This window comes from Salmo trutta, chromosome 10 (genome assembly GCF_901001165.1).
Source record: "Salmo trutta chromosome 10, fSalTru1.1, whole genome shotgun sequence".
Taxonomy (NCBI): domain Eukaryota; kingdom Metazoa; phylum Chordata; class Actinopteri; order Salmoniformes; family Salmonidae; genus Salmo; species Salmo trutta.
In genome coordinates this window covers 5,427,466-5,453,652 of record NC_042966.1, presented here as the reverse complement: position 1 = coordinate 5,453,652, position 26,187 = coordinate 5,427,466, and the positions used below count along the sequence as shown (strand labels likewise).

Sequence of the window (26,187 nt, the reverse complement as noted above, 5' to 3'; positions counted from 1 at the left end):
AATCGCGTCGCGCTAAATGCAAAACCTCATAAATGCTATAACTTCAATTCCTCAAACATATGACTATTTTACACCGTTTTATAGATACACCTCTCCTGAATCGAACCACGTTGTCCGATTTCAAAAAGGCTTTACAGCAAAAGCAAAACATTAGATTATGTCAGCAGAGTACCCAGACAGAAATAATCACACAGCCATTTTCAAAGCAACTAGCATGCATCACAAATACCCAAAACACAGCTAAATGCAGCACTAACCTTTGACAACCTTCATCAGATGACACTCCTAGGACATCATGTTACACAACACATGCATTTTTTGTTCGATAAAGTTCATATTTATATATAAAAACAGCATTTTACATCGGCGCATGACGTTCAGAAAATCTTTTCCCTCAAATGCTTCCGGTGAATTAGTGCTACAATTTACAAAATTACTATTCGAAAACATTGTTAACATGTAATATTGTCATTCAAAGACTTATAGATGAACATGTCTTGAATGCCATCGCTTTGCCAGATTTAAAAATAACTTTACTGGGAAATCACACTTTGCAATAAACGACGTGGTATGCCCAGAAAAAAAGTCTAGGCTATAAATGTTGGAGCCATCTTGGAACGATCAACCATCAAAAATACTATTGTAAATAATCCCTTACCTTTGATTATCTTTATCAGAATGCACTTCTAGGCATCCCAGGTCCATAACAAATGTAGTTTTGTTCAAAAAAGTTAATTTATGTCCCAATAGTGTTAGCACGCTCCGAAGGCTAGTGAAAATGTACCGTGTGCGTCTGACTTGTCGTCAGGAATGAGCAAAAAAAATAATATTTAAGTTCGTTCAAACATGTCAAACGTTGTATAACATATCTTTAGGGGCTTTTTCAACCAGGGCTTCAATAATATTCCATTGGGACGGTTGCATTGTTTTTCAAAACGTTTTGAAAAGGGAGAGTACCCATGGGCGCGACGTCACAATGGTAATGGCCCATCCCCTGTGACCAAGTTCCACAGCCTCTTTGGGTCAGTTACTACCATAGGAGACTCAAACCACTTTGTAAAGACTGGGGACATCTAGTGGAAGCCATAGGAAGTGCTAAATGATTCACAAGCCCCTGTGTGTTTCAATGGCAAATGTTTGAAGTGATATCCACACAACAGATTTCAGTTTCCTGTCAGGATTTGTCTCAGGGTTTTGACTGCCATATGAGTTCTGTTATACTCAGACACCATTCGAACAGTTTTAGAAACTTTAGGGTGTTTTCTATCTAAATACTGCAAAAAGAGTAGGGTAACATTTCACAGCAAGAACTGGCAAATCTGGTGCAGTCCATGAGGAGGAGATGCACTGCAGTATTTAATGCAGCTGGTGGCCACACCAAATACTGACTGTTACTTTTGATTTTGACCCCCCCCCTTTGTTCAGGGACACATTATTCAATTTCTGTTAGTCACATGTCTGTGGAACTTGTTCAGTTTATGTCTCAGTTGTTGAATCTTGTTATGCTCTTAAAAATATTTACACATTAAGTTTGCTGAAAATAAACGCATTTGACAGTGAAGACGTTTCTTTTTTGCTCATGTCAGGATGAGCCTGCAGGAAGGGTATGTTGGGGTAGGGTCCTTGTTCCTTGTCAATCATTTGCTTATCGGTGAAATCAGCAACCAGACAATATTTTTAAGTAAATCAATCAAAAACCTTTATTAATGCAATTGCAGACAGAAGTTGACAACGGGAACATAGCACGCATGTTTCCGAGTAAGTTCTGCAAAATAGGAAAAGGTCCAAGTTGCTTTAATATACTTGCAGTCAACCCCTAGTGATGTAACTGCGCACGTCAAAACCTTCTACTCATGAGACCAAGCCCATGCATATACAGTTATACAAACTTGCAGGGGAGAACAATAGTTCCAGTGTTTTCTAAGGGCTCAGCAATAATTTACCACTCCCCAAGTTGCTTTATAGTGGTATGTCTGACTTGTCTCATCTCTTTCACTCCCCTGCAGGGTTCTCTGTCTATGCATCTCTTTTAGCCTTGAGGCGCCTTCTCACAGATACCCTGTTTTGACTGCAATAACTCACACATCTCTGACCGTTTCTTATAAGAAGCAGAGACTAGAAAATAACTGTGGAACAATATTAAACCTTATAATATATATATTTATTACATCTAATCTGTAGTCCAGGACCCTATAGATGTACTGAAGGAGGGGTCTTATAGCCTTTCCCTTTATATTAATACAACATAAGCATAATCAATTATTATAATTCATCAATCATTTGGTGCAGCCCCTATCGTGACCCCCATCAGGTACCACATGAGGGAGGAGGATGTCTTCCCTGTAATGTACAGCGTTGAGATTGCCTGCAATGACAACAAGCTCAGTCCTAGGATGCTGTGACACACCGCTCCAGGCCATGACGGACCCTCAACCTCCAAATCGATCCCGCTCCCAATAAACGCGAATCCGACCATCACCCCTGGTGAGACAAAACCGCGACTCGTCAGTGAATAGCTCTTTTTTGCCAGTCCTGTCTGGTCCAGCGACGGTGGGTTTGTGCCCATTTACGGCAAAAGCACACCATGCGATTATCTGAAGCATTACATATTTTTTTCCAAACAAGCAGATGCGTCATGCAAGTCAGAAATGCCGATAAAATAAATCACTTGCCTTTGAAGATCTTCATCTGGTTGCAATCACAAGGGTCACAGCTACATAACAAATGGTCATTTTGTTCGATAAAGTCCTTCCTTATATCCCAAAAAAGTCAGTTTCAATGGCGCGGCTTGACTCAGTAATCCACCGGTTTCCCTCGTTCAAAATGCATACAAAATGAATACCAATAAACTTCTAAACAAGTCAAACAACGTTCCTAATCAATCCTAAGGTACCCTATTATGTAAATAAAAGACAGAATTTAAGACGGAGAATACCGGAGACCATTACCGGAGCTAAATAACGAAGTACGCGCATTTACCGGATCGCGCAACAAACACTAAAGCCGAAATGGGAGCCACTTAGAAAAACTACAAATTCTAGCTAATTTTTCCAAAAACCAGCCTGAAACTCTTTCTAAAGAGTGTTGCCGTCTAGTGGAAGCCCTAGGAACTGCAATCTGGGAGGACCTCCTTTTATATTCCCAACCATTGTAATCAGAGGTCAGCTGAAAGAAATTATTGTGGATGGATTGTCCTCGGGTTTTCGCCTGCCATATCAGTTCTGTTATACACAGACACATTTTAACAGTTTTGGACACTTCAGAGTGTTTTCTATCCAATACTACCAATTATATGCACATCCTAGCTTCTGGGCCTGAGTAACAGGCTGTTTACTTTGGGCACCTCATTCATCCAAACTTCCCAATACGGCCCCCTAGCCCAAAGACGTTAACGACCGTTCCACAGGTGCATGTTCGTTAATTGTTTATGGTTCATTGAACAAGCATGGGACACAGCGTTTAAACCCTTTACAATGAAGATCTTTGAAGTTTTTCGCATTTTTTACGAATTATGTTTGAAAGACAGGGTCCTGAAAAAGGGATGTTTCTTTTTTTGCTTAGTTTATGTAACATTTAGTATTCAGTAGCCTATCTTAGGCCTAGAGTGCCAAATCATACAGCCATACCTTTTGCCTTGCAGCTGCATACACACGCCCTAACATAGACACACACACTTCTCACTAGGGTTGGGTGGTATCCAGATTTTCACATCATACCTTCCTTTTTTCATTCCGGGAAATGCGCTATTACCCGCTTAGTACACAAGTGCGTGCAACAATTCCCACTGGGGCGTCTATTACCAGAATGTTGACAAAATTAGTATAAGTGATAGCAAATTTTCATGGAACCTGCTAGCTAAATATGCTAACAAGCGCAAACGATAATAAGCGAATTGCAAAGACAGGCAATCCGTAAAACACAACCCCTGTCAATTCAGTTGGACTCACGTGCTCCCGCTTTCTCCCGTTGTGCTATTAACCTGTTGGGGCTAGGGGGCAGTATTTGCACGACCAGATAAAAAAATAAAAAAAAGAGGTTAACAAACAAACACGTGACTGGCTCAACTGTGGGGAACTATGGTAGGCTTCATAATGTGACCTGTGAAATGAAGAATGTGATCTGCTTCATCTCTTAACATATTCCACAAGTTGACTGCAGGTATTTACTTAAAAAATGTCTACAAATATTGAAATCAAAATTGAAAAACTTAAAAGATATTTAACCATACCGTGGTTATTTCTAAATACCCTTGTATACCGTTTACCGCCCAAGCTTACTTTTCACTAAGTCTGAACTGTAACACAGAAGGCTACACTACTTGTCTGATAAGATGGCTTACTTCTAAGGTAGGCATACACCTGATTTGGTTTGATGTTATGTTTGGTGTTGATGAGTTACTCTTGTTATTCGAGGATAAGCTGCACCATTTCTTCTAGCAAATAATTAGCCTAGGTTGCTAGCCGCCTGGTAGCCACCTGCGCAGCAAGATTGATGGGTCACATTTTCAATTTACACTTGAAATAATTAAACCATCAATCACAAAATTTGGAGCTGGCACAATACCCCCACTGCAGAGTAGGGCTGCCACTTGCCCAGGAAGTTACCTCAGTGAACAGCGTCAGGCCAACAAACACTCCCTCACACAGCTAGCTACCTAGCTTCTCGTCACGGGAGGCACCACGTGAGTGTGAACCAATCCGTGACAACCCATACACCAAAATGTAGCTACGAAGCTCTACTGTGTAACCTCTACTTTAGTGTCTCTGAAAACAACATCAATGACCAAAGCAAAGGAAAAAGGTTTTGCCTTATTTTTCAGTCCTAGGACCTCTGACTGTGTAAAACCCTCAGGACTTTCTCATACTTGTTGCCAATACGACGTCACATTGATCTTACTCTAGTAGAATGATGAATACCCATCGCAAAGAGCAAATATGAACACCAATTTTGCGTGTTTCATAAAGGCTGTCCCACAGAATTTAACGTTCTGAACGTGACATTTTACATTTGGGCTCATGTAAATATCATAACGTACAGTATTGTGATTTCTTGACATAGTTAACTTCCACATTCATGTTTTGAAATTATTTATGTATTTTTACATTTATTTGATCACTGCTGTTTTTTGTAGAATTCTCACATGGCGTCCATTGTTTGTTGCCTCCCCTTAACACCCTAATTTTAGCACGTAAATAATGATAATTCTTTTCTTTGTCAAAGCCGAGGCCAGCCGAAAAGAAACCACTGTACTCACAAACGGCTCTATGGTATGCATTTATTATTTTTCAATTGTAATATCAATTTTACATCCCTCAAATGTAACGCCTGCCTGAAAGGCAGTGACAACATGTGTAACATTTGTTATTTTGCCCTTGTAGAAAACAGCCTCTATGCCCCCATTCACTGTTAAGTTGTGCAACTACTGCAGTCAGCAAGGTTGGTCTTATTTCCCTGCTAATTTCTCATTGATGTATCACTTTGTTTGTCTTTGCACCACATGTTCTACGGCATACTGTGAACAGGATTACTGTTAGTGTATAACATAGGAGAAGCGTTCATGTTAAGTCGCACTCAAATGACTGTACCTGTTTAGCAGCACGTGTCCCGCATTGGAAGGTATATCCATAATCGGTAGACATTTCTCATTATATCCGCATCCCTTAAATCACTGATCAGTGCACAACAAATCATTAAAGTCAGTTGTTGGATGCTATTGATCGAGGTCTATAACCTGGGCTAGACTTGAATAAACCTTAACCTTTTCCAGGTAACCTTCGCTGCACGCGCTGCAAGAAGACCTGCTACTGCTCAGTGGCTTGCCAGTCAGAGGACTGGAATGCACACAGGCACATGTGCAAGCCCAGTACCCCGGATACTCCCACAAGGTGAATATGTAACTAATCATGTTCTTTGTTGGCTAAATCAAAGGTGATTTGTTGAATTGGATGTTTTAGTGCTGGGCAGGCAACTTTAACCCTTCTTTTTGCTGAATTTTTGTTACTTCATGTTAAGCTTAAGGGCAGTATGCGATTGCTACATCCATTTCTGGACTTTTAAATTAGTGATATACCCATTGATTCTTGAAGAAAATGACTTAGTTTAACATACTCCATCAGAACCCAAAATATAAGCTTTTTTTTAATCCATTGTTTGTACAATGTAATTGTAAACACAGTATAGCCTTGAAACATGGTGAGAACTATAATTTTGATCTCTCAGCTAATTACCAAATCAGTGGTGGGGTGTCTGCTTTGTTGTTTGAACTGCAGATTGTCCCTTAAAAAAATATTAAAATGCACTTTTTTTGTATTTTTTTTTACACCCTTCATCTCAAAAAGTGATAAGCCAAAGGAAACCCCAGCTTCACCGATGGGAAATGGGCAGAACCCGTCAGACTCCAAGGTATCATTTCTTCTGTGTTGAGATGCTGTGGAGAAAAACACACTTGTTTCAATTGGCCAAATTCCTGATGCCCTACTCTGTAGTGATGAGAAGTTTGGCTCTTTTTACTGACTCAATCTTTTGAACTCGTTCAGTCAAAATAAATCTTTCGATTAATTTGTTTCAGTAATGCCCAGAGCACGTAGGACCCCCTACCGGTGAACGATGAACTAAAAACTCAAAATAATCATGTTTCTACAAGCCTCTTGTTCAATATAGGGTGCTTATTGGAGCTGTCATTTGTGACAGACTTATAAGTGTGCTTCAAACAATGTACATTTGTGATTGACAGGTATTCAAATAAGAATTTCTTGACACTGCATTTGTTGGCTGAAACGGAAATTACATTTCAATCATGCTACAGCGCAGCGCTTCGGCGATACAGATTGAATAAACTCCTCGATTGAGAATGACTATTGGCGGAATGCAATTGCTTGACTGCTGCGAGGGAGATTGGCACAATATCGTTTGCAAACTGCAGCAGCCCTCCCCCCAAATTATTCATTGTCGAGTTGAAATTTGTTGAGCAGAGACAAGCTGTGTGTTTTTGTTCTACAAAGCTATTAGAAAACACCCTAAAGTTTCTAAAACTGTTTGAATGGTGTCTGTGAGTATAACAGAACTCATATGGCAGGCCAAAACCTGAGAAGATTCTGTACAGGAAGTGCCCTCTCTGACCATTTCTTGGCCTTCTACACTCTCTTTATTGAAAACAGAGGATCTCTGCTGTAACGTGACACTTTCTAAGGCTCCCATAGGCTCTCAGAAGGTGCCAGAACGTTGAATGATGACTTTGCAGCCCATGGCTGAAAAACAGTAGCGCATTTGGATAGTGGTCGATCTGAGAACAATGAGATGGGTGCGCGCGTGCACGTGAAGAGGCCATTTTACATTTTCAGTCTTTGAACGAAAAAGATGTCTCCCGGTCGGAATATTATCGCTATTTTACGAGAAAAATCCCATAAATTGATTTTAAACAGCGTTTGACATGCTTCGAAGTACGGTAATGGAATATTTAGAATTTTTTTTGTCATGATACACGTCCGCGCGTCACCGTTCGGATAGTGTCTTGAACGCAAGAACAAAACAGAGGATATTTGAACATAACTATGGATTATTTTGAACCAAAACAAAATTTGTGGATGAAGTAGAAGTCCTGGGAGTGCATTCTGACGAAGAACAGCAAAGGTAATCCAATTTTTCTTATAGTAATTCTGAGTTTAGTGAACGCCAAACTTGGTGGGTGTCAAATTAGCTAGCCCGTGATGGCGAGCTATCTACTCAGAATATTGCAAAATGTGCTTTTGCCGAAAAGCTATTTTAAAATCTGACACCGCGATTGCATAAAGGAGTTCTGTATCTATAATTCTTAAAATAATTGTTTTTTGTGAACGTTTATCGTGAGTAATTTAGTAAATTTACCGGAAGTTTGCGGTGGGTATGCTAGTTCTGAACGTCACATGCTAATGTAAAAAGCTGTTTTTTGATATAAATATGAACTTGATTGAACAAAACATGCATGTATTGTATAACATAATGTCCTAGGAGTGTCATCTGATGAAGATCATCAAAGGTTAGTGCTGCATTTAGCTGTGGTTTTTGTTTTTGTGACATATATGCTAGCTTTGAAAATGGCTGTGTGATTATTTTTGGCAGGGTACTCTCCTGACATAATCTAATGTTTTGCTTTCGCTGTAAAGCCTTTTTGAAATCGGACAATGTGGTTAGATTAACGAGATTCTTATCTTTAAAATGGTGTAAAATAGTCATATGTTTGAGAAATTGAAGTTAAAGCATTTATGAGGTATTTGTATTTCGCGCCACGCGATTCCACAAGCGTCCCACCTTGCCCAGGGAGGTTGATGTGGGCTATTTTTAGCGCTTTTCTGGGATGGTTGCTTGTTTTCATTGTTTTACTGGGAAGCTTAGCAGAAGTAGCCATGCTCATGTTATTTGTTAGTGCAGGGTGAGCTGCACGCACTGCACTTCCTACTAGGGCACACCGCCTCAGTGCTAACGGTATAACTGTTGTTCATGGGCACAGGATTACTGCTACAATAGCTGTGGGATCAGCAGAGGCATTCAGGGCAGTTGAGGGACAAATTTAGGTTACTTACATTGTTTTCCAACGCCCCAGGGATAATGTACATTTGCTGAAGCATTATGACGACTCAGCGACACAATGGTAGGGCTCAACTGAGCTGGCCTTGGGTCATTGATTAGTCATTGTCTCAATGCAGCCTTAAAATGCTTTGAAAGGAACCAAAAAGAGCTGTGTTTCCAGAAGGTTTCAAAATTGTCAAATGTTACACCCACACCCATCTGCATATCTCGTGGACAGTTATGGAGGGTTAAAAGTCTGCTGAAACGTTCAATGCCACGATTTAGGGATGGTAGAGGGCCAGATATTATGGGGGTTTTGCTGGTGTCAAGCAGTGACCCAATCAGTTCTTTGAAATCCATCTTCAGGTGTTCTGAGCTGCACTTCATAATGTCATTGAATTCCACATGAACTATGATAGACTTTCCTGATGCTTGTTTAAAATGTTTGGAAGAAGCATATTGATGTCCCGTACTCGTACTCCTGGATAGCACAACGTTTTTGCTCCAAGGACTGAGACATTTTTCAACATTGAGCTTACCTATACAACAGCCGGAGAAGTCAATGGAGAAATCCGCCCATTCCTACCCCTCACACAATTTGTTGAACCTTTCACTTTGTAGTTCCATTACTTGTACAGTTGAGGTCAAATATATTGGCACCCTTGCACTTTACAATGTGGAGCAAAATGTTCGGTTTTCTTTTTTCAATCGCTATTTTTACCACGTGAAATTACACAGTAAATGAGTAATTTAATCCAGACCATTTTTTTCCTTCTAGTTCCTGTGTGTTTTGTAAATCAAGCAAATGTACATGTGAACTAAGTTTTATTCATTTCTTTCCCCCTTTTTTTCTTCTACTTAGAAGAAATAGTGATTTGTGCAAGGTTGACTATATATTTGACAGGCAACTGTATGGAATTTATTAGAACATGTGACCAGTTAACTGAGGAGAACATTATTTTGAGATCTGTAACCTGGCGTTTGCAGGTGAACAATGGTGATGTGACTTGCTCCCAGCGAGTGTACCTGCGGGACCTCCGTAAGAATGACATCACCAAAGGAATGGAAATTCAGGTTTGTGATCTGGGCAGCTCCTTTAATGTCCTCCTGAGGTCATGTTTAGGTCCGGGAAAAAGTCTGACCTAAAATGTCACCGTTGAGAGAATTCAAGAGGCAGAATTAATGACTTATTTTTTACGCATGTTTAGAAAATATGCTATGGCGATGTCTGATGTTAGAGCAATCCACAGGTGTACAAACTAATCCAACATACCTCAATGTTCCACCCACACAATGACGATTGTCCTGTAGGTACATAGGCCAACATTATCAATGTAGTATGTTGAGTCTCATTGTGTTTGTGTACTCTAAAGTCTTCTCTCTTCCTGGTTGTCTGTGGCTTAAGGTGTCTGTGGTGGAGCTGCATAGCCCTGGTAGGTTTTTCATTCACGTCCAAAGGCCAGAGCTGGTTGAGGCTCTGAGAGCCATTACTGTGGAACTGCAGAAGACCAACGGCGGCTCGCTAGGGACAGACTACAAGCCCGACACCGGAGAGGTCTGTGCCGTCAAATACTCCTTGGATCAGGTGATGAAGAACACCACTTAGGAAAATTGAAAAAATGCAGTCGTAAAAATATTACTTAGAGGCTTTAAAAATCCATAGTATCTAATCCTTTGCATCTCTCCCTCTCTAGAACTGGTACAGAGGTGTTGTCCAGTCTGTAGCTGCAGATGATGGAAATGCTAACGTTCTCTACATTGACTTTGGAAATGAAGAAGACGTGACACTGGATCGGATCAAGCCGCTCGCTGCCAGCATTGAACCTATTCCACCATGTGTGAGTTCATCGTGAAAATTCACCTCAGTTCTTTTAGAAGTAGAGTTCTCCTGGCTTCCACCAAACCCATATTCGTCCGTCGGACTGTCAGATGGGTAAGTGTGATTCATCACTCCAGAGAACGCACTTCCACTGCTCCAGAGTCCAATGGCGGCGAGCTTTACACCACTCCAGCCGAAACTGGCATTGCGCATGGTGAGCTTAGGCTTGTGTGTGGTTGCTCGGCCATGGAAACCCATTCTATGAAGCTCTAGACGAACAGTTCTTGTGCTGATGTTGCTTCCAGAGGCCGTTTGGAACTTGGTAGTGAGTGTTGCAACCGAGGATAGACGTTTTTTACTAGCTGTGTGCATCAGCACTAGGCTGCCCCGTTCTGGGAGCTTGTGTGGCCTACCACTTCACGGCTGAGCCGTTATTGCTCCTAGACATTTCCACTTCACAATAACAGCACTTACAGTTGACGGGGGTAGCTCTAGCACGGCTGAAATTTGACAAACTGACTTGTTAGAAATGTGGCATCCTATGATGGTGCCACTTTGAAAGTCACTGAGTTCTTCAGTAAGGCCATTCTACTGCCAATGTTTGTCTATGGCGATTGCATTGCTGTGTGCTCAATTTTATACACTTAGCCGAATCCACTAATTTGAAGGTGTCCACATACTTTTGTATACGGTGCCTTCGGAAAGTATTCAGACCCCTTGACTTTTTCCATTTTGTAAAGGCCTTATTCTAAAATGTATTAAATAAAACAATTTCCTCAGCAATCTGCACACAATACTCCATAATGACAAAGCGAAAACAGGGTTTTAGACATTTTTGAAAATGTATAAATAAATAAAAAATACTTATTTACATAAGTATTCAGACCCTTTGCTCTGAGACTCGAAATTGAGCTTAGGTGCATCCTGTTTTCATTGTCCACCTCTGGTAAATTCATGTGATTAGGCATGATTTGGAAAGGCACACACCTGTCTATATGAGGTCCCACAGTTGACAGTGCATGTCAGAGCAAAAAACAAGAAATTAGGTTAAAAAATGTTTTTGCTTCATCGATATGTTATTGTGTGTAGATTGAGGGATTTTTTTCAAATCAATTTTAGAATAAGGCTGTAACGTAACAATGTGGAAAAAAATCAATGGGTCTGAATACTTTCCGAAGGCACGTTTCAGTCAGGTTAAATTGTGTTTTCTGAAGTAAATTTTCCTAGTCCAAATTCATCTGTTTCCTAGGAGTAACATTCAAGGCCCAAATATTTACTGCCCTATTTTATTTGAAATGCGTATTTATTCTTGTTCATTTTCATTTACCACAACCTTTTTCTTGCAGGCTTTGGAGTGCAGCGTCGCCGGGATAACACCAGTGACTGACAGCTGGATGGGGGTGTGTTGCATGGCTGTGCGACAGCTGGTGGCTGGAAAGAGCCTGACACTCACTGTGGTGGACACACAGGAGAATGACCGCACCTACGCAGTGGACATCCTGCTGACTCCTATCGGTACTGTATCACAGGAAGGCTATGGTCAGTTGGCTACAGTAAATAATAGAAGATGAAAGAATGAATCACCACATTTAATTATCCATAATAAACATAAGCATGATTAGGTTTAGGAACCTTGAGCATCTTTTTGGGCGCTCCTATTGGAGTACAGCTCATCGTTCAATTCTTTTCTCATGTTTGTATCACTGAGTGCTTAACTGACTAACATCATAATATAGTAACCATACTCCCCTTTTTAAAATGTGCTTTTCACGTTGTCTGTCTTCATGTCTGCCATGTAAACACCATATCTTTCTCTGACAGGAAAACAGCTGAGCACCTTCCTCATGGACCAAGGTTACGCTGTGAGGGAGGACGTCAATAAGAAGCGCGCGGAACAGGACGTTGGTGAGCAGTGTCAATTTTATTTTGTCACCATTTTGCAACACTTTTTCCAAGTTCCATAATAATAATTGGATTCTGATTATAATTCCTGATGTGTTGTCTTATACTTAGCAAAAAAAGAAACGTCCCCTTTTCAGGACCCTGTCTTTCAAAGATAATTCGTAAAAACCCAATAAATTCACAGATCTTCATTGTAAAGGGTTTAAACACTGTTTCCCATGCTTGTTCAATGAACCATAAACAATTAACGAACATGCACCTGTGGAACGGTCGTTAAGACACTAACAGCTTACAGACGGTAGGCAATTAAGGCCACAGTTATGAAAACTTAGGACACTAAAGAGGCCATTCTACTGACTCTGGAAAAACAACAAAAGAAATATGCCCAGGGTCCCTGCTCATCTGGGTGAACGTGCCTTAGGCATGCTGCAAGGAGGCATGAGGGCTGCAGATGTGGCCAGGGCAATTAATTGCAATGTCCGTACTGTGAGACGCCTAAGAAAGCGCTACAGGGAGACAGGACGGACAGCTGATCATCCTCGCAGTGGCAGACCACGTGTGACAACACCTGCACAGGATCGGTACATCCGAACATCACACCTGCGGGACAGGTACAGGATGGCAACAACAACTGCCAGAGTTAAACCAGGAACGCACAATCCCTCCATCAGTGCTCAGACTGTCCGCAATAGGCTGAGAGAGGCTGGACTGAGGGCTTGTAGGCCTGTTGTAAGGCAGGTCCTCACCAGACATCACCGGCAACAACGTCGCCTATGGGCACAAACCCACCGTCGCTGGACCAGACAGGACTGGCAAAATGTGCTCTTCACTGACGAGTCGCGGTTTTGTCTCACCAGGGTTGATGGTCGTATTCGCGGTTATCGTCGAAGGAATGAGCTTTGCACCGAGGCCTGTACTCGGGAGCGGGATCGATGTGGAGGGTCCGTCATGGTCTGGGGCAGTGTGTCACAGCATCATCGGACTGAGTTTGTCGTTGCAGGTAATCTCAACGCTGTGCGTTACAGGGAAGACATCCTCCTCCCTCATGTGGTACCCTTCCTGCAGGCTCATCCTGGCATGACAATGCCACCAGCCATACTGCTCGTTCTGTGCGGGATTTCCAGCAAGACAGGAATGTCAGTGTTCTGCCATGACCAGCGAAGAGCCCGGCTCTCAATCCCCCTATTGTTCATTATTTCATTTCTGTTAGTCACACGTCTGTGGAACTTGTTCAGTTTGTTTTTTAATCTTGTTATGTTCATACAAATATTTACACATGTTAAGTTTGCTGAAAAGAAACGCAGTTGACAGTGAGAGGATGTTTCTTTTTGAGTTTACAAGGTAAAGGTTTACTCCAGTTTGTTTTAATATTTAGTAGCTGGTCCCCCTCTGCTCCCCTCTGCTCCCCTCTGCTCCAGACTCCCTGGTGAGTGCGTCCCTGGAAAACTTCCGCCGCCAGTCTTGGGGTAAGAACGAGAATATGGAGGCACAGCCACCTGACCCTCTGACCCAGGGACTGGGAGACGCCTTCGCTGCCATGGTGACGCACCTGCAGTCACCTTATGACATCATCTGTCAGAAACTGGACAACGCCAGTGAGTACAACCTAGTAACAACCCATCTATACACTTTTGCTTAATTTCTTTATTTGTGTTTATTAAGGATCCTCATTAGCTGTTACCATGGCAACAGCTCCTATTCCTGGGGTCCAGCAACAATAAGGCAGTTTTCAATTTAAGATATTACTTGATATTACATTTCATAACACTTTTCACAACACATGAAGTGTGTTCCCTCAGACCACTACTCTACTACCACATATTTACAATCCAAATTTCGTGTGTAGAGTGCATGTATTATCATTTGTGTGTGTTCCTGTGTCTCTTCAGTCCCCGCTGTTCCATAATGTGTAAATGTATCTAATTATTAAAATAAATCTGATTCTACTGCTGCATCAGTTACCTGATGTGGAATAGAGTTCCATGTAGCCATGGCTCTATGTAGTACTGTGAGCCTCCCATAGTCTGTTCTGGAGTTGGGGACTGTGAAGAGACCTCTGGTGGCATTTCTTGTGGGGTATGCATGGGTGTGTGCGCAAGTATTTTAAACAGACAGCTCGGTGCATTCAGCATGTCAACACTTACAAAAAGAAGTAGTGAGCCATGAGAGATTTACGTGTTGGCTCTCTGTGTACATCCAAGGGCCAGCTGCCCTGTTCTGAGCCAATTGTAATTTTCCGAGGTCCCTCTTTGTGGCACCTGACCACACGACTGAACAGTAGTCCAGGTGGGACAAAACTAGGGCCTGTAGGACCTGCCTTGTTGATAGTGCTGTTAAGGCAATAAATAGGCCATAGTAGTGGCATAATTACAATTTAGCAAATTAACACTGGAGTGATGGACGAGCAGATGATGATGTGCAAGTAGAAATTCTGGTGTGCAAAAGAGCAGAAAAGTAAATAAAAATATGAGGATGAGGTAGGTAGATTGGGTGGGCTATTTACAGATGGACTATGCACAGCTGCAGCGATCGGTTAGCTGCTCAGATAGCTGATGTTTATATTTATTGAGGGAAATTTGTCTCCAGCTTCAGCACTTTTTGCAATTCGTTCCAGTCATTGGCAGCACAGAACTGGAAGGAAAGGCAGCCAAAGGAGATGTTGGCTTTGGGGATGACCAGTGGGGAGAACAAGTATTTGATACACTGCCGATTTGGCAGGTTTTCCTACTTACAAAGCATGTAGAGGTCTAATTCTTATCATAGGTACACTTCAACTGTGAGAGACGGAATCTAAAACAAAAATCCAGAAAATCACATTGTATGATTTCTAAGTAATTAATTTGCATTTTATTGCATGACATAAGTATTTGATCACCTACCAACCAGTAAGAATTCCGGCTCTCACAGACCTGTTAGTTTTTCTTTAAAGAACAGTTGTTCTGTTAGACAGTTAACTCTTTATCCACATTATAGCAGGGGAAATAAAGCCATTACACACACTTCTTTCCAGCAGCAGACTATGATCAATAATGGCACAAGCTGCACTGAAGTGTAACAAAACAGCTCCCACAATCTTTTGATCATCAATCATCAGTCATTTGTGTAAGTGGTGTGCTTGTTGAATGTCCTTCCCTATAAGCAAGCTGAGTCTGTCAATTTGTTCATAGTAAAATAGCTTTGTTTCTGCTCAAACACAATTTTCCCAAACGTTTACTGAGCTAACCGGCTGATTGGTCTGCTATTTGAGCCAGTAAAGGGGGCTTTACAATTCTTGGGTTGAGGAATTACTTTTGCTTGCCTCTAAGCCTGAAGGCAAACACTTTCTAGTTAGCTTTACTTGAAGATATGGCAAATCGATTTGGCAATAACGTCTGCTATTATCCTCAGTAATTTTCCATCCAACTTGTCAGACCACGGTGGCTTTTCATTGTTGAGACAAATAATCTTTTCACTTCTACACTCACTTTACGGATTTCAAAATTACGATGCTTATCTTTCATAATTTGATCAGTTATACTTGGATGTGTATTGTCAGCGTTTGTTGCTGGCATGCCGAAGTTGGCTAATCTTGCCAATGAAAAAATCATTCAAGTAATTGGTAATGTTAGTGGGTTTTGTGACGAATGAGCCATCTGATTCTATGAGTGAAAGAGCTGAATTATCTTTTTTTCCCAAAAAATTATATAAAAAATGATAGTAAAAAGCTTTAGAGCAACTTAAATAAAATTTCTCATGTCATAGTGTAATTTTTCTTTTTAATCAGCTTAAGTCACGATTTTTCAATTTGCAATAAGTGTGTCAATCGGTTGAGCAGCCAGACTAATTTTCTATTACTTTTGCCTCATCCTTCTCAACAATGCAATTTTTCAATTCCTCATCAATCCAAGGGGATTGAACAGTTTTTTGTCATTTTCTTAATGGGTACATGCTTATTAGTAACTGGAATAAGCAATTTGATAAATGTGTCAAGTGCAGGGTCTGGTTTCTCCTCATTACACACTATAGAAAGTTGTCTTGACTATCATTTAATGTGATTGACTGTTATTTTATAATATAATTACGTACCACGTTAAATTATTATGCGATTTAAATTACTCATGTAACAGTTAATTATTTAGTAATCTGGTGCACCACAGAAAAAGTTATTTAACGAGTTACTATCTCCGGACTGAACTTTAAGATAAGATCTCTTACATCAGTCAGTCAAGTCATTCATTCTCATTTGCCTTCAATCAGTCTCATTCTGAATGTCGCAAAATTCTTGGATATCTGCACGACCCTAGCATAAATGATGAATCAGCGATATACAAATTGGCTTAATTTATTTACTAAATAATCACACAGAATTACATAACACCAACAGAATAGCTTACACATTGATTATTACTTAATGCAATGAAAAGTCCCTAGTGGACTAAACCCGACTATGACAGATTTTTAGACAATGAGGTGGGGACAGATAAAGAGCGGGAAAGATAGAATGGGCCCACTACATACATCAGCTGAGAACTAGGCTCATGGAAATGCGAATACTTTGCACATGAACGGCCGCACATTCAAAAGAATTGCAATGTAAACTCAGCAAAAAAAGAAACGTCCTCTCACTGTCAACTGCGTTTATTTTCAGCTAACTTAACGTGTAAATATTTGTATGAACATAACAAGATTCAACAACTGAGACATAAACTAAACACGTTTCACAGACACAGTGACTAACAGAAATTGAATGTGTCCCTGAACAAAGGGGGGGGGGGGGGGGTCAAAATCAAAAGTAACAGTAAGACGTGCTCAACGGGATTGAGATCCAGGCTCTTCGCTGGCCATGGCAGAACACAGACATTCCTGTCTTACAGGAAATCACGCACAGAACGAGCAGCATGGCTGGTGGCATTGTCATGCTGGAGAGTCATGTCAGGAGGAGCCTGCAGGAAGGGTACCACATGAGGGAGGAGGATGTCTTCCCTGTAATGCGCTGCGTTGAGATTGCCTGCAATGACAACAAGCTCAGTTCGATGATGTTGTGACACACCGCCACAGACCATGACGGAGCCTCCACCTCCAAATCGGGGGCGGGCGTTCCCTCCTTTTGTCATAATGTCTGTGCTCATGTGGGCGTGGCCACTGACGTGGTTAAGACATCATATGAGAAACAATTCTCTCATTTAGAAGGCTAACATCACATTATATCTTCTTACAAATAGTTACATTTTTAATCATAATTTCCCCAAAATTTGGATGTGAATCTGATCACTGGAAAATATACACATTCAGAGATAGTGTCCTTACGTACATCACAAATTAGTAATGGTTTCGACGTGATTGTTCTTTAAGTACACACGGACCCTTCATACTGTTTGGAATACAGAAATATTGTTTAAACAAATAATGCCACAAGACCTAGAATTGCAATGTGTATCCCTCATAAAAAGGTTCGCTGTTAGAACTTTTTTTTAATGAATTTAAGCAAAATTCCCCAAATTCCAGGGCTTAACTTCCCATAGAAAATTTCTGCCAAGTTTCTGTAAAGCTAGCTACAATATTGAACTTTGCGGTTAGCCTTCAAAATAAAAAGTTTGGCATAATTCTACTATTTGTATTCATTTGCATCACTGTCAATGGCAATTTTATTTTGAAGGCAACCCGTAAATTCCACTATTGTGCCTCATCCTTATTGTGCCTTGCTTCACATCGCGGTCCGGTTGAGCCTCACTAGCCAGATGAAGCTGGCTGGTTGCTTATAATGTTAGCTTTGGGCAACAGGGTTAAGTAGCTGGCTAGCTATTTATTTTCATGAATTGAAGTTCAATTTCAATAGGCGAACAACAAGTGACAACCTTGCTAATACTTACTCACAAGGATTCCTAAATCATTGCTAAGAATAATGAAAATGACTGCAGTTTCTACTGGTCATTGTTTTCAGGCTGGTTGTATTGGTGCTAGCTAGGTACCATGCTAAAGCTAGCAACATCTGAAAAATAGCGCACTTGGTAGTGTGTAACGGTGCTCGACCAGTCGGCAGAAGCCAACATCACCCACGACAGAGCACGGTTGATTGTCAAGGGCAATGAATTCCATTATCTTGGCTTTAACCTGTCTGGGCTAGGGGGCAGTATTTTCACAGCCGGATGAAAAACGTACCCAATTTAAACAGGTTACTACTCTGGCCCAGAAACTAGAATATGCATATTGGATACACTCTGAAGTTTCTAAAACTGTTTGAATGGTGTCTGTGAGTATAACAGAACTCAGATGGCAGGCAAAAACCTGAGAAAAATCCAAGCAGGAAGTGGAAAGTCAGAATTGTAGTTCTTCCTTTGATTCTCTATCGAAGCTACAGTGTCTGTGGGGGACGTTGCACTTCCTAAGGCTTCCATTGGCTGTCTAAAGCCTTCAGAAAGTGGTTTGAGCATTTTCCTGTCACTGGGCAGATAATAGGAGCTCAGTTACTGAGTGGTCTGCCTGGCAACAAAGGGATTGGATATGTGCGGTCACACGAGTGCGCCGTTCCTTCTTTTTCTTCTTGAATGAATATGCTATTGTCCGGTTGGAATATTATTGCAATTTTACGTTAAAAATACCATAAAGATTGATTTTAAACAGCGTTTGACATACTTCTAAGTACGGTAATGGAACATTTTGACTTTTTGTCTGTGGTTCAGTGCTCGCACGTCATGCCTTTGGATAAGTGACCTGAACGCACAAACAAAACGGAGGTATTTGGACATAAATATGCTATATTTGGAACAAAAACAAAATTTATTGTGGAAGTAGCAGTCCTGGGAGTGCATTCTGACGAAGATCAGCAAAGGTAAGAGAATATTTATAATACTAATTCGGAGTTTACGTTGCCCCGAACTTGGCGGGTGTCTGAATAGCTCGCCGTGATGGCTGAGCTATGTACTCAGAATATTGAAAAATGTGCTTTCTCCGTAAAGCTATTTTAAAATCTGACACAGCGCTTGCATCAAGGAGTAGTCCATCTATAATTCTTTAAATAATTGTTGTATATTTTTCAACGTTTATGAGTATATTTGTAAATTGATGTGCACGTTCACCGGACGTTTTGGTGGGAATACATTTTCTGAACATCACGCATCAATGTAAAATGCTGTTTTTGGATATAAATATGAACTTTATCGAGCAAAACATAAATGTATTGTGTAACATAATGTCCTAGGAGTGTCATCTGATGAAGATCGTCAAAGGTTAGTGCTTCATTTAGCGGCGTTTTGGGTTTTATTGACACATATCCTTGCTTGGAAAATGGCTGTGTGATTATTTTTGTCTATGTACTCTCCTAACATAATCTATGTACTCTCCTAACATAATCTAATGTTTTGCTTTCGCTGTAAAGCCTTTTTGAAATCGGACAATGTGGTTACATCAAGGAGAAGTGCATCTTTAAAATGGTGTAAAATAGTTGTATGTTTGAGAAAGTTGAATTATGACATTTTGTTGTTTTTGAATTTGCCGCCCTGATATTTCACTGGCTGTGTCCCGCAGGTGGGACGCTAGCGTCCCACGTAGCCCATAGAAGTTAATGGATTTCGCCTTTTGAGTTGTCTCGCTGAAATGGTCTTACTCTTTCAAATGACTGCTCGACTTCTTGACTGCTCGATCCACACAGCAGACATTGTGGGCTAGGTTAGGAATGCTGTGTTGCACGTGTAGTGCAAATTTTACGTGGCGTCATTACATCATGTACCTACGTCATATAGGTATGCACGGGAGCTTTGACATCGGTTTTTAAAATCGCCGTTAAATTAGACATCGGGCCAATACCGATTTTGGCATTTTTAGCTATTATCGTCCGATTCCGATATAATGTGCGTCCCTATTTGCAACCCTAGGAGGTACTGATAAAAAAAAAAAAAAGTTTTTAAAATGTTTTGCTTGAATTTGCCCTAGTGAATTGAATGTGCCCTAGTGAATTGAATGTAACTCTGTGGAGGTGATTGTCTCTTGCATCATTGGTGGTGACTGTTGTATGTCTGTGCAGGTGTGATCCAGGATCTGCATCTGAAACTGAGGGACCACTGCTCTCAGGTCCCAGCCAGCCAAAACTTCAGACCTGCCCCAGGCACAGTGTGCTGCTCCCTATTCTATGGTAAGGACACTCTCTCTAATTCTGTGTCAGGCTAGAATACTCACATTCACTCAGGGCACATACACGGTCAGAAAAAGGACACATGATGAGCTCTCTCCTTTGATCTTAATCTTGACCTGGGTGAGGAATTTTGTGGAGCTTTGCCAGCCAATGATCTCATCGCGGTTGATAGTGATCTCTCTCCGTGTGTATCTTCCCAGAGGACAACCAGTGGTACAGGGCCAAAGTGCTGGCCTACTCCTCTGAAGAGAAGGTGTGTGTAGGCTACATTGACTTTGGCAACTCAGAGGAGGTTGAGCTGAGTCGCCTGCGTTCCATCAGCTCTGAACTCCTGGCCCTACCAATGCAGGCCATCCCTTGTGCCCTGGCAGGTATGACCTTATTACATGTTCAATTCAATGTATTAATTCATCTGGAATTTCTGCTTTTCTGGCAACATCTATTCATGTGTCATTCCATTTGTCCAAGGTGTCAATAACGTTATAGCAATAAAGAAATGTATTGCCATTTCATGCCGTTTGATTCCTTCCTTTTTGTCTCAAACTCAAAGGAATCTCTAGTGCATTAAATTGTGTTTTAGGGATAGTGGTGGTGTTAACCTGATCACTTATAAACTCATCAAAATAAAAATGATTGCCTCTTACACACACAATCCCACCCCTCCCCTTATAGGAGTGCGTCCCACAGCAGAGGCCTGGTCAGAGGAGACTGTGCTGATGCTGAGGCGGATGGTGTGCAACCGATTCCTGCGGGTAGAGATCCTGGGCGAGCGGGAGGGTATGGCGCTGGTGGCCATGATCGACGAGGCCAGCGACCCCCAGGGCAATGTGGCTGAGATGCTGGTCGCCACTGGTTATGCTTTGCCTTCCAACCATCAGGACGAAGAGCCCACCACCAAGGGGCAGGCTGAAGGAGCCTGCACAGAATCTTCTCATGGTAACTAGAAGTCAGACCTGCCAACCTGTACGGCAGTGTTTCTGCTGTACTCATTCAGTATTAAAGTCATCAATATGGTGCTAACTAGTAACAAGATCATGTTAAGAGTTTGTGATCTAGCAGCTAATGATTAACCCAATGGGGTAAATGCATGGGCAACCTCATGTTTGAGCCTTCTTTATTTAGCCACAAAATATCTCACCCTCTTCATGATTGAATTTCAATTAACTGAATGAAGTCACATGTACAATTATCAACTTTACTGTCCGTTCATCCATTGATATCATTTATTTAGTGAGGAGAAAGAGACACATTAGCACCAGGGTACAAACGCCCAATGGTGAATTTGATATTTTATTAGGATCCCCATTAGCTGTCGCGAAAGATTTATCTAGTTTTCCTGAGTTCCACATGGAACATGACATAATACAGAACATTAATAGACTAGAACAGCTCAAGGACAGAACTACATCAATTTAAAAAAGGCACACGTAGCCTCCATATCAATGCATACACACAAACTATCTAGGTCAAATAGGGGAGAGGCGTTGTGCTGCGAGGTGTTGCTTTATATGTTTTTTGAAACCAGGTTTGCTGTTTATTTGAGTGAAATGGAAGGAAGTTCCATGCAATAAGGGCTCTATATAATACTGTACGATTTCTTGAATTTGTCCTGGATTTGGGGACTGTGAAAAGACCCCTGGTGGCATGTCTGGTGGAATAAGTGTGTGTGTCAGAGCTGTGTTTCAGTTGACTATGCAAACAATTTGGGATTTTCAACACAATGTTTCTTATAGAAACAAGTGATGCAGTCAGTCTCTCCTCAACTCTTAGCCAAGAGAGACTGGCATGCATAGTATTTATATTAACCCTCTGATTACAATGGAAAGCAAGACATGCCACTCTGTTCTAGGCCAGCTGCAGCTTAACTAGGGCTTTAGTTGCAGCACTCGACCACATGACTAGACAATAATCAAAATGAGACAGAACTAGAGCCTGTATGACTTTCTTTTTGGAGTGTGGTGTCAAAAAAGCACAGCATCTCTTTATTACGGACCGACCTCTCTCCCCATCTTTAGAACCATTGAATCTATATGTTTTGACCATGACAGTTTACAATCTAAGGTAATGCCAAGTAATTTAGTCTCCTCAACTTGTTCAACAGCCACAGCATTCATTACCAGATTCAGCTGAGGTCTACAACTTAAGAAATTGTTTGTATTGGCCCCTAAAAGTGGTAGTAGTAGCCCATTGGGCACACCATGTAATTTCAACATGGACAATTGGGTAATACTTGGTTGCGACGTTGATCAATGAGATTTGAATTTCCAATGTGTCATCACTATGCTTTCAACCATCTAAAAGCACAACCAAATCCCAATGGAAAAACAATGTCTGGTTTAGTTGTTGCCTAAATGTGTTATTACTCATTCAACTATTTAAATGCGTAACAAAGTTAAAATGGTGAAACAGACCCTAACTCGGCCATGGCTCGTTGGTCAAAGCCTATGGGGAAATAAATGTTTTTTTGGGGGGGGGGGTTTTGGATAAATGCTGAAAATAAGGACTGTGGTAAACACAGGCTTCTCATACAGTGCATTTGGAAAGTATTCAGACCCCTTGACTTTTTCCACATTGTTACGTTACAGCCTTATTCTAAATTGTTTGTTTTCCTCATCAATCGACACACAATACCCCATTAATTTTAAAGCAAAAACAGATTTTAATAGATGTCAGCAAATGTATAAAAAAATTACTGAAATATTCAATTTCAAATCAAATATTTGTCACTAGCGCCGAATACAACAGGTGAAATCATTACTTACAAGCCCTTAACCAACAATGAAGTTGAAGATATAGAGTTAAGAAAATATTTACAAAATCAACTAAGTATAAAATAAAAGTAACACGCAATAACGAGGCTATATACAGGGATTACCGTTAGAGTGAATGTGTGGGGGATACAGGTTAGTTGAGGTAATTTGTACGTGTAGGTAGGAGTAAAGTGACTATGCATAGATAATAAACAGCGTGTAGCAGCAGTACAGGTGATCTAGAGATTTTATTTATTTATATTTTCTCTCTTTCTGGTTGCAGATGTGACATGTTTGTAGAAATTAGGTAAAACGGATGTAAGTTTCCCTGCATTAAAGTCCCCGGGCACTAGGAGCGCTGCCTCTGGATGAGCATATTCTTGTTTGCGTATAGCCTTATACAGCTCATTGAGTGCGGTCTTATTGTCAGCATAGATGAGAACTTTCTTGGTAGATAGTGTGGTCTACAGCTTATCATGAGTTACTCTACCTTATATTAAATACTTCTTTAATATTAGACATCGCGCTCCAGCTGTCATTGACACAAGCCACGCCCCTTGTCTTTACAGGCGTAGCTGCTCTGTCCTGCCGATGCATGGAAAACCCAGCAAGCTCTATATTACCTGCGTCTTCTTTCAACCACGACTCTGAAACGTAAGATATTCGTTTTTAATGTCCCTTTGATAGGATAGTCTTAATCGTAGATTGTCAAGTTTATTTTCCAATGATTGCACGTTAGCCAATAGTACTCATGTTGGTTTACACACTCGCCTCCGAATTCTCACAAAGCACCCCGACCTACGCCCCCGTTTTCTCCTTTACTTTTCGCAAATGACAGGGATTTGGGCCTTGTCTTGAGAAAGCGCTATATCCTTCGCGTTGGACTCGTTAAAGAACAAATATTTGTCCAGTTCAAGGTGAGTAATTGCTGTTCTGATGTCCAGAAGCTCTTTTCGGCCATAATAGACCATAATAAATGCGAAAAACAAACAAAATAGCACGTTTTGTTAATAGCCCGTAAAAAGGCAGCCACCCTTCCGGCGCCGTTCTTCCCCACATTTACATAAGTGTTCAGACCATTAACCCTGTTTCTCCCATTCTTCTCTGCAGATCCTCTCAAGCTCTGTCAGATTGGATGGGGAACATCGCTGCACAGCTTTTTTCAGGTCTCTCCAGAGATGTTCGATCGGGTTCAAGTCAGGGATATGGCTGAGCCACTCAAGGACATTCAGAGACTTGTCCCGAAGCCACTCCTGCGTTGTCTTGGCTGTGTGCTTTGGGTCTTTGTCCTGTTGGAAGGTGAACCTTCACCCCAGTCTGATGTCCTGAGTGTTCTGGAGCAGGTTTTCATTAAGGATCTCTGTACTTTGCTCCGTTCATCTTCCCCTCGATCTTGACTAGTCTCCCAGTCCCTGCTGCTGAATAACATCCCTACAGCATGATGCTGCCACCACCGTAGGGATGGGGCCAAGTTTTCTCCAGACGTGACACTTGGCATTCAGGCCAAAGAGTTAAATCTTGGTTTCATCAGACCAGAGAATCTTGTTTCTCATGGTCCGAGAGTCCTTTAGGTGTCTTTTGGCAAACTCCAAGAAGACTATCTGGTTCCTTTTACTGAGGAGAGGCTTCCATCTGGCCACTCTACAATAACACGCCTGATTTGGTGGAGTGCTGCAGAGATTGTCCTTCTGGAAGGTTCTTCCATCCCTAACGAAGTTCCTTCTCCCCGATCGCTCAGTTTGGCTGGGTGGCCAGCTCTAGGAAGAGTCTTGGTGGTTCCAAACTTCTTCCATTTAAGATTGATGGAGGCCACTGTGTTCTTGGGGACCTTCAAAGCTGCAGACATTTTGTACCCTTCCCCCTGTGCCTTGACACAATCCAGTCTCGGAGCTCTACGGACAATTCCTTCGACCTCGTGGCTTGGTTTTTGCTCTGACGTGCACTGTCAACTGTACGACCTTTATATAGAGATGTGCGTCTTTCCAAATCATGTCCAATCAATTCACTTCACCATAGGTGGACTCAAATATTATCATTTTTTAAAACATATCAAGGAAACAGGATGCACCTGAGCTCAATTTCTTGTCCATCTTGACTCCTATGCTTCCCAACAGCGGGTCTCTGACATCACACAACACTAAACAGGAACCACTCGGTTTGTTATTTTAACTAAAACAACCAGGTTTTAGTTTGTTTTTAACAGGTAGGGCCGCCGGAATCCTGCTTAACTGACAGGTTAAAGACTGCTTTAAAGAGACGCGAACCTAGCTAAACCTCTAACATTAGCCATGAAGCTAACAAAGTTAGTCCCAGATGAGTTTTCCAATGTTGCCCTCTTTGTATGTAGAGGTTCCAGCGCTGTAGGAGTTGTATGTACTATGCTTTGTTTCGGGACAAATTGGATCACTCATAGTTCCAATGTGGCAATTGTTGGCTTGCCAAGGATTATAGGCATGAGGTGGCTTCCTTGATCGCACAGGTCGACAGCCGACGTAAGAATCTGGGGGAAACGCAGAGTGGAATGTTTACCTTTTCTGAGCCGGTGGCTGGACAGTGTTCACATGTTGGATGCATCGCTGTTGTGTGTCGACTGGCCGGTGTTGCCCGGAGCTCGTTCGCCAGGGGAGCTACTCCTTCCCCTACGACTTTGAAGTCGATGTCGGCAACCTTTTGTCCCTGCTCTTGATCGAGCGGGGCATCTCCATCTGTCTGAGGCCTGCAACATCCTGTGAAGCGTGGGAGTGGGAGGATTTCTTCCTCCGTCTCGCCAGCTGTGATTTTGGGAAGTTCCTGGTGCAAAAACAGAGGCGGTGTGCCCAACTAGAAGTGACACTGTGTGCAGCTCACCCGGCATGAACATAAATAACATTAGAATGTCTACTTCTGCTAAGCTTCGCAGTAAAGCAATGAAAACTAGCAAGCATCCCAGAAAAGTGCACCAACTAGCCCATGATAACATATGTTACTTAAAAAAACAAAGTTCATGAAATACATAACTTGCTAGTAACAGATGGCATATTCTTACTATCTCTGAAACTCACTTAGACATTACCTTTGACAAGGTT

General features: G+C 41.5%; 1 protein-coding gene across 1 annotated transcript in view; it reads left to right on the top strand.

Annotated features, from left to right (window-relative positions):
- tdrd1 (tudor domain containing 1) overlaps positions 1-26,187 on the top strand; it is a 79,475-nt gene that overhangs the window by 6,144 nt on the left and 47,144 nt on the right. The window contains exons 3-15 of the mRNA XM_029763925.1: positions 5,221-5,267; positions 5,379-5,436; positions 5,768-5,885; positions 6,339-6,402; positions 9,532-9,618; positions 9,950-10,129; positions 10,239-10,382; positions 11,710-11,878; positions 12,185-12,268; positions 13,684-13,860; positions 20,265-20,372; positions 20,573-20,743; positions 21,045-21,308. Coding sequence (XP_029619785.1) covers positions 5,221-5,267; positions 5,379-5,436; positions 5,768-5,885; positions 6,339-6,402; positions 9,532-9,618; positions 9,950-10,129; positions 10,239-10,382; positions 11,710-11,878; positions 12,185-12,268; positions 13,684-13,860; positions 20,265-20,372; positions 20,573-20,743; positions 21,045-21,308 — 1,671 coding nt within the window. The remainder of the gene's footprint in view (positions 1-5,220; positions 5,268-5,378; positions 5,437-5,767; positions 5,886-6,338; positions 6,403-9,531; positions 9,619-9,949; positions 10,130-10,238; positions 10,383-11,709; positions 11,879-12,184; positions 12,269-13,683; positions 13,861-20,264; positions 20,373-20,572; positions 20,744-21,044; positions 21,309-26,187) is intronic.